The following is a 14002-nucleotide window of genomic DNA, read 5'->3' as shown; positions in this document are numbered from 1 at the left end:
CATATTTAATTTTAAAGACATGAATAAAGAGGTTTTTTTTTTTTTGTAATAACAAATTTTGAGATAAAATTTAAAAGATTTGATACTAACTTCATGTAAATATTAGAGCTAAACATACCGTTTAGGTTTTTAAGTATACACCTTTTCTTTTCCAATCTCATCGTTAATATCTTAATTCTTAAAATTTTGAATTTTACCTTGAACAACAAAATATCTTCAATTCAGATTTTTAATTGATAACATAGTCGAGGTTGAAAAAAATAAAAAATCAGTCAAACCAGCTTTCACGTCAATAAATAAAAAGTGCATTAATTTTCTAAAAAAATAAAAACATCAATAAAAGTAAGAAAGGGGGGAAAAAGACAAACAGACATTATTGTGGCTGAAATATTTATAAGAAACATACAAGAAAAGATAAATTCTATTTATTTCACCTCTATATCCTCAAAAGGAAAAAGGAAAAAGGAAAACACGAACCTCCATGACTGTGTTTGTATTGGAAACTATGAACAAAAATCTAACGCTTTTAACTTTTATTTATTTTCTTTTTTGGTAAAAATAGAAAAAGAAATTTAAGCGGTTTCTAATCCGGAGTTGGAAGGGTTGGAGGAGGAGATGATTTTGATGACCAAGCCGGGGAAGACGTCATCCGGGTCATGGATATGCGGGTTCCGCTCCACGATAAACGGGTCGCCGCACTTGTCGCTGATGGTGTGCAGCGTTTCCCCTTCTCCGACCACATATATCTCGTCGCACGGCCGCCCCCTGACCAAGTTTCCTCTGGCCAGCCGGCCGTCATCGGCGGCGCCGGCGGAGTAGGTGCTTTCTCTGATCGACCCGATCAAGATCAAGGCCAGCATGCCCACGGCGCAGTACCATGAGACGACGTCGGTTTGGGGCCGTGAAGAGGGAGCCCCACTTCTAATTCTTCTGGTCGGAGAGCCGTCCATGGCAATGGTGGAAGACTAATTTTAAGCCCTTCTTTTTGGCCCTTTATTGGGATTGGGAGTACCGAGACACATAAAAATTAAAAATAAAATGAAACGGAACGGAAGTATATATAATACTTATTTAAATAACTGTTGGAGAGAGAAAAAAGAAAAGTGGAGTAGGCGTTGGGACTGGGGGAGGAGGTTGAGGTTTGGACGACTTGGGTTCCACCTTTTGGATCGGTTTCAAACTTTCAAGTCGTCTCAATTACCCTTCAAAACTCATCCAAATTACTAAAAACCTCATACCCCATTAACTAATTTACCTCAACTCTTTCAAGGTTTAGTTTCTTTGACAGGTGTGGGTTGTGTTGTTACCAAACTTAGGTAATTTTAGGCTAGTTTAGATTAAACGCATTGGAAGATCATGAAATTGAATTGTATACACATTATTAGAATTGTTAAATAACTCATATAGTAGATATATAAATTAAAGGTATATTACCCACTTAAACATAATTTGATTGGTTAAAAAACCTATCTCAAAAAAAAAAAAAACTATGAGTTGGAATCTTTATTTCACAAAAATACAAAAAACGAAAATCAAGACTACAATTCATATCCATACTTGAAATAAAGTACTAAAGATTAATTTGAAATATGTCAAAAAAAAAACGAAAAACTCCGGGATTTATTTTTATTTGTCTATTTTACGAGATAATTTTATAACTTTAATCTTTTTAGAAACCTTCTTAAAAAAAAATTGTACACTAAAATGTAAGAATTCAAGATTTCCTTGAAAGAAAATAATTAGTTAAGATTTCAAATGTAATTTATATAACATAAAACAAAAAAATTTTGATAATTTTTTTTTTGTAAATAAATTAAAAATAAAATTGTCAAATATGATATTAATTTTACTTAATTGAGGGGCTAAATGATTAAAATGGGGGGTGGATTGGTTACCCAATTTTGGTATTGAAGTAAATAAGGGATTATAAGGGATTAGGTATAAAATAATTTACATAATAATATAGCCGTGGACGGAAGGGGAAATACAAAATTATTATACACGTAGCTCCAACAGATTTTTGACAAGTGGATTGATCGAAATGCCGAAAGTTTTCTGATATGGTGGGAAGTGGTTTTCGTGGCTTCAGCATAACATAGGAACGTGCCGAGTTGTGCAATCATATTATTTTTGGGTGTGTTTGGTCAACGACTTAAGAAAACCCCTTCACCAAACAACATAACTCCAATGGGATTTTAATTATTTCAAAATTATATACTATATATGTATATGACTTTAATTTCTAGAAAATAAATGGTGTGTGAATCCTATTTTTGGTTGATAAGCTTTTAGGTTTATTTTATTGGTCCATTAACTTGAACAAAATATATTCATTATGATTTTTTATTATTATTCTATCAATCTAATATTCGTCTCAACCAACCTATATGATTTCGTACTTGCTCACGTCAACAAGTTTTAATACACATATGTTGGGTTTGTAAAGAGTGCAAATAAATTACCACATTGGCTAGGAAAGAAAGTGATCCATGGTATATAAATAACAATAATTATCTTTATTGTATGATGTCTTTTTGGTGAAATTAAAATAAAGCCTAACAGATAATATCATTCTAGAGGTATTCGGGGTGTCATATGTTGGGTTTGAATAAACTTAGAAGTTTAAGAATAAAAATTTTAAAAATTTAGAGACTAAAATGTAATAAATATAAGGATTAAAATAGAATTAAAAATAAAAATAACTATTTGTTAATATTAGTCTTTATTTTTCATTATTTGATCTAAGGTTGTTTTTGCATCACATAAGGTTAGAATATCAGTTGTAGCATTCATGATTAATTAAATTTAATTGATATATTTGGTAGAATTTAGAAGTCAGTCTTTTAATAATAAGGATAAATATATAATACGGTAGTGAGCTTATTAATATATATACACACGCACGAAGAATTATATATATAGTTGCCATTAAGAAACATAAAAATAATAAGTATTTGAATAATAATAAGATTTCTTTTAAGGCATCATAGTTCATATGTCAATTTACTAAGTCTCGCATGCGTGATAATCATATAATAATCTACAAGATTGCAAAAATTCCAATTTGATGTTTCAATATAGGGCGGCTCCCACTTAGTTTGAGCAATTTAAAATGAGTCTTATCAATATTCCAAGACTCAAATTTTTTTATGTTTTTTAATAGCAACATGCTGGAGTAAGAATTCAAATATTTGATTTTTTTTCTTTTTTAAGTCCGCAACATATGGGGTAGGGTATCAAATTCACAACCTATTGGTTGAACGTATATGTTAATTTTCTGCTAAAATATGATCGCTTTGCCGAATATGTGATATTTTTTATTCATGATATATATGTTTTATACCTTACATTTGATAATTTATTACAATTTTTTATAAGAGATTATTACAAAATCACATTTAGGAATAAGATAAAATGCTTGCGATTAAAACTAAAGTGAGCTGAGCTTAGCTCGGTAGTAATTGACATGTATCTGAGTTTGATCCCCAATCCCACACGTTGTAAGAAAAAGATTTATAAATTAAGTGAGATTTAATTTTTATATTAATTATTTTTCGTGGCATTAAGGGCATCAATATGATCAATATTTAATATATATGGTACCATGACTTAATTTAATTTTTTCTTCCTCCATTATTGCATACCAAATACTTTATTTAATAAATAAAAATCAAGTTGTGGCAAATGAAAAAGGTTGAATTTGAAGGGGTGTTTGGAAACTATTTTGAAAGCAAAAGTTGATCATTTTAGAACCGTGTTATTAAAAATTGTGATTGGATGATTTTGAATAGGCAATAATTCCGGATAAAATGCATATTTTCTCCCACTAGGAAGGGGAATAGGGTAGGGGGGCATGGAATTTGACCAGAGCAAAAGAGCACTAACTTAATTAACAATCCAAACCCTAACCCAAAAACCCCCCACCCTAACAAAACCAATACTTGTGGTTGATTTTGAGTGCTTTGTGCATTGTGGGAGTCTTATTCCAAAATTTTGTTGTGTGTTTGGCGTGGTTTAACTGGTCCAACCAAATTGTTGGCTTGTTGAGGGAGTCAATGGGAGCATCATTTTCAAACTTGAAAAGAAAGAGGGGATCCAATTTTCCACTCTTTGAAGAATTCTAATTTTGATACTCTGATATAACGTAACACATTTTATTTTCAGTCATTAGAGAAAAATATTTAATTTTAAACTCTCTTTTTTATTGTTTCTTGGATTAATACACCAGAAGAATGTGACAGACCTTTGCAACATGTCATACTTTTCTAATTTTGAGTGGGTTCAATCTCATCTTTTTAAAGTTGGAATATGTATTCAAATTACTATTTCCAATACGTTAATTCGATCACCGGTCCATATAAGTTATTAGTTGGTGTAAATACTAAATACTAGTTTCAATTTTATTCATACGTTTTGGTCCATCTAGTTCTCAAACCTACATTTTAATCTATGTATTTTTAAAATTTGTCTATTTTAGTCTCTCTTTTCTTTTTTAATTTTTCGAAATAGATGTATATCACGGGGTTTCAGTAGTGGATCTTTATAACTAACCCATGTTGTATGGGTCAAATATAGTATTGTGACCAACACATGGTTCTAACTTGAGATCTCAAGATATGTGGTACCTCTGAGACTCCAAGCACTCTCTTGGGAGACTGTCTATTTTAGTCTTTAAACTTTCGAAACGACCATTGTACTCCCATGAACCTTTTAGAACGTGACTTTCAGATCAATTCATCTTCAAGTACAAAAGATCAAAATAAATGTTTAAAATAAAGTTATTATTCTAAAATGGACAAAAATTGAAAATATAGAAACAAAAATAAACATTTTAAAAATGACCAAAATAAACTAAAGCTGAAAATAAATCCATCAAAGATATATAAACCTAATTAATTTAGTTGATAAAATCTATAATAAATTCAATGAAGTTAAATAAGGTTTATATAACAAAGTTGAATGGAATTAGATCAGTTTCAAATAAAGACAAGACACCAAGTAAATCAAAATTTGTGAGGTTTATTAGTAAATTATTTGTAGATTACCGTGACAAATAAAACCCACAAAAAATAATTGAATACTTCGATTCTTATATTCGCTTATTAGTAGGAAAAAAATTGATAGGAAACTTGAACAAAAAAAATTTGTAATAAAACGTGATGAAAATTTTTAATTCAAAATATTAAAAGATGAAGAGTAATAGATGATGACAATCTAATTTATTTATCAATTCATTTGTATACTTTAGATAGACACCAAATAAATAAATAAAGAGTCCAAGGTCCTATGCCTACTATTTAAGTTTTTTTTTTTTTTTTTTGAGATACTAATTAAGTTTTAATCACGTAGAATAATAATTAAAAAAAGAAAAAAAAAACTTAAGCTTTAGAATAATTGAAGTAAATATTTTGTCGAAGATAATCGGCAAGCTAGCTTCTCATTTCCTTGTTCCAGTTATGTGGTTTTCCAAACCATTAATGTATTTTGTAACATTTGTTGTTGTTGTTTTTTTTTTTTTGAGAAAATTGTAACATGTTGTTTATTACACGTTTCTTTTAAATATTTAATTAAAAATATATGCAATAAATAAGTAATGGTTGGACACATATAAGTTATAGAAAGAAACAAAAAAAATGAACAATATAATATTTGGAATTTATATAAAATAAAATAATAATTTTTATTTCTAAATCCAAATTGTTTGTTGAGTGAATAAGATATTTATATCATCATTTTTAAAGTTTATAGTTCAATTTCACATCTATCATGGTTAAACTTAAAAGGAAAAAAGGGAAACATATCGATAATTTGATGGGCTAAACATGTTCAAGGAAGATTAAAATTCATTCTTTGAGGTATCGATCTCTTTACAAACTAGTTTTGGATTGATCTCTAATTAAGTTTAATTCATATCTAATATAGCATACCTTATGCCAAAGCGAGCCTAGCTCAGCGGTAATTGACATGAATTTGTTTGGGTCTAGATAATATTTCTTCGACCTTATTTTAGTAGCATTAATAGTTGAGCGATAATTGATACGTACTCATTTCTTTTAGATTCGATCCGTCATATCTAAATTGTTGTATTAAAAAAAATGTTATAGGTTAATACTCCTAAAATTTGCTCTCGATGCAATAATGTAAAAAAATAAAAATAAAATGCAATCAATTTATTATATTAATAAAACATTTGAGTCTTATACATTCTACTAAAAAAGGAAGAAAACAGCTGGCATAATATCTAGGTGTTGATTGATGACAATCAAAATTTGACAATAATAAAAAAATTTTAAACTTTCTTCAATGGTTGACAATGGCCTTGCGACAAAACGTCCCAGTGTTTTAGTAAGCTGCTTGATTTTCCATTTCGAAGCTGCTTACATTTTCATCCACATCCACCCCCATGAATCTGTTATGAAATTCTCCAGATCCGTTTTCCGCTTGTTCAGTACCTTCAGTGAGACCTCCAAGTCACAGAGAACTACAAATTGTTCAATCTCCCTCAGCTCGATCAAGGAGCTTCACGCCCAGCTTATTAGAACCCAAATGCACACCGACCCATCCTCCATCTCTGAGGTTATCAAGTATTATGCTCTTTCTCCACCGTTTTTGCACAAAGCCCATTTCGTTTTCAATCAAATCCAGCGACCCACATTCCTGATATGGAACCACATGATCCGCGGTCTATCAAAGGGCGACAGACCTACTGATGCAATTCATTTCTATAACAGCATGTATTGCCAAGGATTACACGGGAATAATTTGACATTCATATTTGTGTTCAAGGCTTGTGCTAGAGTTTCTGATGTTGAGCGAGGCCAGAAGGTTCATGTGCATGCTATGAAACTTGGGTTTGAATCCTATCTTTTTGTTTCCAATGCTTTGATTCATATGTATGCCTGCTTTGGTGAGTTGGATATTGCACGGAAGATGTTCGATGGAATGCCGGAAAGAGATGTTGTTTCTTGGAATTCTATAATTTGTGGGTATTGTCAATTTAATGGATTTAAGGAGGTTTTGAATCTTTTTAGGGAAATGCAGGCTATAAATGTGAAAGCTGATTCCTTGACAATTATGAAAGTTGTTTTAGCTTGTAGCTTTTTGAGTGAATGGGAGATGGCTGACCATTTGGTGAAGTACATTGATGAAAATAGTGTTGTGGTTGATATCTACTTAGGGAACACTTTGATAGATATGTATGGACGCCGTGGTATGGCAAATTCGGCAGGCAGAGTGTTTTATCAGATGAAAGAGAAAAATATAGTATCATGGAATACAATGATCATGGGGTATGCAAAAGTTGGAAATTTAGTTGCTGCAAGGAAGATTTTTGATGATATGCCTTCAAGGGATGTGATCTCATGGACCTCCATTATCACAGGCTATGCTCAAGCTAAGCAACATGGCGAGGCGGTGAAGATTTTTCAAGAAATGATGGTGTCTATGCTGAAACCAGATGAAATAACTGTTGCTACTGTGCTTTCTGCTTGTGCCCATCTGGGTTCACTTGATGTCGGAGAGGCAGTTCATGACTATGTATGCAAGCACGACATAAAATCAGACATTTTTGTGGGGAACGCGTTGATTGATATGTATTGTAAGTGTGGTGTGGTTGAGAAGGCATTGCATGTTTTTCATGAGATGAAAAATAAGGACTCTGTGACATGGACTTCTATAATTTCAGGTCTTGCTGTGAATGGTTTTGCCGATTCTGCTCTTAATCTCTTCTATCAAATGTTGAAAGCAGGCATATTTCCAACTCATGGGACTTTTGTCGGAGTTTTACTAGCTTGTGCTCATGTGGGATTGGTAGACAAGGGAATGGAGCATTTCGAGAGCATGGAGAAGAAATATGGACTCACACCAGAAATGAAACATTATGGATGCATTGTGGATCTTCTGAGTCGTTCTGGCCATCTAGACAAGGCCTACGAGTTCATAAAGAAAATGCCGATGGTTCCCGACGTTGTAATATGGAGAATATTGTTAAGTGCTTGCAAGCTGCATGGAAATGTGGTCTTGGCTGAGCTTGTCTCAAAGAAGCTTCTTGAATTGGATCCTCAAAACAGCGGGAATTATGTCCTCTCTTCAAGTACATATGCAGGTTCAGACAGGTGGGATGATGTTCTGAAGATTAGAGAACTGATGGAAGAGAGTGATGTGCAGAAACCATATGCTTATAGCTCCATTGAATTAAATGGAAGGACATTAACTAAATCTCATGAGCTCATTTAACTCAATGTCAACAACCCAACTTATCTGAGTGCTTATCCAATGCAATTGGTTTACTGGATCAATGCACTCAAGAAGCATTCATATCCTTGAAGCCAGAACTCTCCCCTGCTAAATGGATTGATGTTAAAAAGATTTCTCTTAGCTGGTCAATGCTATACAAAGTTCTATAGAACATTCGAAATTATCCTTCAGAGTAACTACAGAAGGTTTTAAATGTTCTATATGTGCCTATATTTGCCTCCACACCCTCCATCCAGTTCTTTGTATCCAACCACGAAAACCACCAAAGAAAAGTTGAGCTTGTTCTAAAATTTGTTGACCTTGTGGCATTGATAAACAGCTCGTGGAGTCCCCTGGTATAATCAGAGTACATCTTTATGGGTTTGTACAGATTGAAAATACTTGAAGAAGGTGGTCTGCAGGCTCTGGCAAATCGTTTGAAACAGTAGAATGAGGATCAGAAGAACTAGCAGATCATGACCAAAATTTGAGTAAGAAAAGGATGCAACGTCCAAATCTAGAGGTGGGAATATCTGTCAGCCCATTTTGTATGGATTTTTACTATTTTTTATGTTTTCTTAAATATTGTAAAAACAAGTAAAATTATAATTGTTTGAAAGCGTAAGACAAAAATAACGTAAATTTTAAACTATATCTCTGCTTTTTTAACCAGAAAATTTTATTTATCTTGAGAGGTTTTTTTTTAATAAGTTAATCTTAAAGTCTCTCTTTTAGAAAAAGTGTTTGGTGAAAGATAAAAGCTTACACAGCTAGGCTATAATATTGAGATTCTCCACTTTCACTAAACACATCAGTCGAGAGAAAATTACTAGTCCACATTATTGAGCATTGATTCTTTTGCTAGAGTATCAACCGCGGTTCAGTGACATGTTGGAAGAAATTTGAGTCAGAAAAAAAAAAATTAGTACAATAAATATGAGGATAGAAAATTGAATCTTCGACTCTAAAAAAGATTCAGAGTATCTTAATCGCTGAACTAAGTTTATGTTGACAAAGAAAAAAAAAATATTTATTTTGAATCTTTCTAATATTATATAGATGATTAGGTGGGAAAAAAATGGTCGTTAAAAATCATATCATTTAATTTAGAAAATGGATACAGGCTTGAGGTTTTGAATTGTTAATTCTTTTTAATTTTTCTTCTCACCGTGAACCATATAGATTCGAACGGACCGTCATTGGTTTTCCATCATCTACATTTTATCAAATATTTTTATAAAATTGAAAATTTTATATCTCTAAACTATACCAATAGCATAGCGTAAAAGAAAGTATATGTTTACCTATAGCGTTAGATTTAAAATTTTATAAAAATGATATAAATTATAAATTTATAATAAAAAATAATTTTAAAAATAAAATTAAGTATGTGGGTTTAAATTTATATCTTAAATTTTGTACTACAAAGAAGTTATAAATACATGTTAATTTGAGTGTAATTCCACTTTATTTTTTATATATAAATTTTATATTGACTGTGGCTGACAGAGCAATCTTTTGCTAAGGATTTGGATAAGAATTGTGAAATGGGTCAAAGATCTCGTAGAGATTGCAGACGCACACAGAATTTACTATAAATATATAACTATTATTTAAGTTTAAATGCGTCTCTTTTTTGGGGAAATTTTAACCGTCTTGATCTGGTTAAAAATTAAAACCAAGTATAAGTATGTATTTGTTAAAATAACAGATAATGTGGAAACAGGAATTGATTGAGATGCGATCGGTTTTTCTTTTTTTCATTTTAATCTACAGCAGCAAACAAGTGAGGTTTGGATCCCATCTTGATCCACAACCGCCACGGCTTGTCAAGCCGATAAAACGAAACTCATTGAACAACCCTTTTCGTTTCAGTCCACGCAGAGACTAGAGAGAAAACATGGGAAAGGGAGGAATGTCTCACGGCGGCAGCGGCACTGATGAAGATGGAGTTCAAGAAAATATGGCTGCTTGGCTATTGGGTATCAACACGCTCAAGATTCAGCCTTTCCACCTTCCCCCTCTCGGTATGCAACCATTTTTGCTCACTGCGTTTGTTCCTGACGAATCATCTGCTTACTTTTATATCATCATCTTCTTCTTCTTCTTTTTGCCAACTTTGTATCGAATATCGAGTAAACGCTTTCTTTACTTAACTGATGTTGGATTTAGGGCCCCATGATGTTAAAGTTAAGATGAAGGCTGTTGGTATCTGCGGCAGCGATGTTCACTACCTAAAGGTAGCTTTTTTCTCATTTGGGAATTATGGGTTTTCTGTCCCATGTTGAATCCATATCCTATTTGATTGATTACAAACTGAATTGATGACAAAAATATGTGGGAAGCTGATCCAGGAAAGTTCTTATACTTGGTTTAGTTTAAAAGCTCATAGAATTGTGTTTGTTTGAAGGTCTGAGAGGAAAAGATTGGCGGCGGGAAGGGCCTATCAAATCTTCTCTTTCTTCTTCCATGTACTTATATGCTCTGTTTTGAACTGTCTGCATATTTTCAGACACTGAAGTGTGCACATTTTGTCGTCAAAGAGCCAATGGTCATTGGTCATGAATGTGCTGGGGTTATTGCAGAAGTTGGGCCTGAAGTTAAGCATTTGGTGCCCGGGGATCGTGTTGCACTAGAGCCCGGAATTAGTTGCTGGAGATGTAATCTTTGTAAAGAAGGCCGCTACAATTTATGTCCAGATATGAAGTTCTTTGCCACTCCCCCAGTTCATGGTTCTCTTGCAAATGAGGTAACCAACCTTAGCAACCTCTGTGCTTCTTGAGATTCCATGGGATTTTAATAATCAAGAATAAAAAAGGCAAATGAATGTTCTGTTTATGAATATGCTTATTTTGTATGATTGAAAAATAAATGACTTGTTTTATGTATAGCTTTGGAATAAGGTGGCTATGTTTCCGTTATGTTTTTCTTGTTTCTTCACTGCTATCTTCTGCTAGTCTTCTCCTTCTTGGACAAATCTGTGCAGTGGATCATACATTCTTAAATGCATACTTTTGGTGTGGATATCCCTTGTCGGTGCTCCTACGCTTGAATTTTTACCTGTTGATGTTGTGGAAAGTCTCTGTTATTGTAAGATATTCATTGTGAGAAGCAGCTGTCTGTACATCTTCACTACATTCTCATTTGATTTAATTTCATGATATGATTCTTGGAGATTGCTTATAATAAGACATGTATGATGTATATCAAGTTTCTGTTCTCCAAGATTGTGTGATGAGCACTTAATTTTCTTTTGGACAGGTGGTTCATCCGGCTGACCTATGTTTTAAACTGCCAGAAAATGTAAGCTTGGAGGAAGGAGCCATGTGTGAGCCCTTAAGTGTTGGTGTTCATGCTTGTCGACGTGCTAACATTGGTCCAGAAACAAATGTTTTGGTCATGGGAGCCGGACCAATTGGGCTTGTCACTATGATGGCCGCCCGTGCATTTGGTGCACCTCGAATTGTCATTGTCGATGTGGATGACTACCGATTATCTGTCGCAAAGGATCTCGGAGCAGATGATGTCGTTAAAGTTTCAATCGACATTCAGGTTTCTTCTTCTCTTATGTTCTTTTTTATTAAAAAGAATTAGGACTCTTTCTTGATCAAATCCATTGAAAGCTCTCCAGCCTTTCATGACAGTGTCAGTAATTTACATTCACCTGCACAAACTTTACGATTTATTTTGAGAGCTTAATGAGAAAGGAAAAAGGCCGAATTCAGACAGAATATTATCAGTGTTCCTTACTCTTAAAGCCCCAACTTGTTGAATGCAACTAATATTGCAGGATGTAGAGCAAGATGTTGCTGAGATACAAAAAGCCATGAAAACTGAAGTAGACGTGAGCTTTGATTGTGCTGGCTTTAACAAGACTATGTCGACAGCTTTAAGCGCCACCCGACCCGGTGGCAGAGTCTGTCTTGTGGGAATGGGTCATAACGAGATGACAGTTCCGCTAACTCCAGCTGCAGCAAGGTAACGTGATTCCTGCTTTCTATATGTATATTCAGAAGTTCTTTCTTTTCACCCTGCTGAGTATAATCTTTTGTATCAAATGAAATGGAACGGCAGGGAAGTCGATGTGATTGGCGTGTTCCGGTACAAGAACACATGGCCAGTGTGCCTGGAGTTTATAAGAAGTGGCAAGATCAATGTGAAGGCGCTCATAACACACAGGTTTGGTTTTTCACAGAAGGAGGTGGAAGAAGCCTTTGAAACCAGTGCTCGTGGTGGTAATGCTATTAAGGTTATGTTCAACCTGTGAACTCTTCTCCCTGTTTGAGAAGGGGGGGAAATATACTGTGCATGTTTTAGATCTGTTTTCCTCATAAGTTAAGGGAAAAAAAAAAGGTAATTCATAAAGGGAATCTTATATTTCACTTTGAGATAGTTCAAAATGATGGGATCATCTTTTGTAATACATGGTTTGGTAATGTTTTTGTTTTGGAATACTGAGACGTTTACGAGTATTTATGAATTAGTTTACAGGATGATTATGGTTTTTATGTTTTAGGATCTTTTATATATATATATTTTAAGGATCGAATCTCTAACTTCTAGAAAATGAGAACTAGTGAGGTATATTCATGTTAGTTTTTCACTTCATTTAGAAATGAAAATTTTTTTAATGGAAGTAATGTATATAGATTTGTGGACAAACAAATTCATAAGAATTCTATCCAAATAAAAAAAAAATTATATTCGACTTATTTCTTTAGCATAACCATTGTGGGGAGGGGTGTTGAATTTTCGACTCTATAGGGTAAATATCATATCATTTATCATGGGGAATATATTTGGCAAATTCATATGAGATTATGAAAGGAAGGCACATGAAATCTTATTGGGGGTTAAGAAGAAGCAGCATTATCCTTTAAATAGTAATGATTAAAAAGTTAACCTCAAACTTTGAATGAACGACGAACTTTTAACTTTTGGTTGGGATTGAAAAGAAGTGAACTAGGGCTGTGTGGGGCAGATAATCATAATATTAATAGCAGGATTAAGGATAAGTCGTTAGATTCCTGCTTTATGATCTCTCTGCCCAAATAACCCAATTCTCTTCAAGTTTGCCACAAAAAGAGCAAAACTTGGAGGCAAAAGCACCGCTTTTGTTCCCACTTTTTCTCTCAACGGTCAAAACCAAGACACACCCGCCATTTCCACCATCACCAGAACTCAAACCCAGATCCCAAAATCTGATATTTCCACACTTCATTTCAAGACTGAGAAGCTTGGGATCTCCAGATACCCTGATTTTGAGTACGATGCCGAAGGAGGAACAGGAATTGCCTTTGCCAAGATCAGCGGCCGGCGGCCAAGTTTCGGTTTCTTTCGATGTTGAAACCCTCTATATCCCGCCATTCACAACTCAACCCGCCAAATTTCTGGGTCTGCCGTTGCCACTGTTTCTGAAATTCGACACTCTCCCTGAATTCTTCCATGGGAACATCAACCAAGAATCTGGCAAGGTAATGCTCAAAAGGAGTTTGTTATATTAATAGAACATTTGAATATGCATTTTTCGTCTTTCCATTAAGGGGAAAAAAAACAAAATGTACACAACAGAGAGACGGTCTTGGAAGGAAACGCTGTATTTAGACAAGGCCTACGAGTTCATAAAGAAATATGGTCTTGGATGAGATTGTCTCAAAGAAGTTGATTGGATCCTCGAAATAGCGGGAATTATGTTATGTCTTCAAGTACATATACAGGTTCAGATAGGTGGGATGATGTTCTGGAGATTAGAGAGCTGATGGAAGAG

The 14002-nt window shown here is 33.7% G+C and overlaps 3 protein-coding genes across 3 annotated transcripts; 2 read left to right on the top strand and 1 right to left on the bottom strand.

Annotated features, from left to right (window-relative positions):
• Positions 1-572: 572 nt before the first annotated feature.
• LOC111023841 (peptidoglycan-binding LysM domain-containing protein) lies at positions 573-950 on the bottom strand. The gene has a single exon (XM_022301323.2). The coding sequence runs from the start codon at positions 948-950 to the stop codon at positions 573-575; it is 378 nt and encodes a 125-aa protein (XP_022157015.1).
• A 5319-nt stretch (positions 951-6269) lies between these two features.
• Positions 6270-8887, top strand: LOC111011469 (pentatricopeptide repeat-containing protein At2g29760, chloroplastic-like). Its single transcript, XM_088118648.1, has 2 exons — positions 6270-7597; positions 7685-8887. Exons 1-2 carry the CDS (start codon positions 6304-6306, stop codon positions 8233-8235), a joined length of 1845 nt encoding a protein of 614 aa, XP_087974774.1. The 5' UTR covers positions 6270-6303; the 3' UTR covers positions 8236-8887.
• Positions 8888-10006: 1119 nt separating this feature from the next.
• LOC111011471 (sorbitol dehydrogenase) lies at positions 10007-12728 on the top strand. Its single transcript, XM_022285234.2, has 6 exons — positions 10007-10262; positions 10408-10475; positions 10748-10984; positions 11497-11787; positions 12026-12213; positions 12310-12728. Exons 1-6 carry the CDS (start codon positions 10136-10138, stop codon positions 12500-12502), a joined length of 1104 nt encoding a protein of 367 aa, XP_022140926.2. The 5' UTR covers positions 10007-10135; the 3' UTR covers positions 12503-12728.
• The last annotated feature ends 1274 nt before the right edge of the window (positions 12729-14002 follow it).

This window comes from Momordica charantia, assembly GCF_013281855.1.
Source record: "Momordica charantia cultivar OHB3-1 chromosome 10 unlocalized genomic scaffold, Mcharantia_2.0 BLBB01000010.1, whole genome shotgun sequence".
Taxonomy (NCBI): domain Eukaryota; kingdom Viridiplantae; phylum Streptophyta; class Magnoliopsida; order Cucurbitales; family Cucurbitaceae; genus Momordica; species Momordica charantia.
Note: the sequence above shows the minus strand (reverse complement) of the source record. Positions and strands in the feature narration are given on the sequence as shown.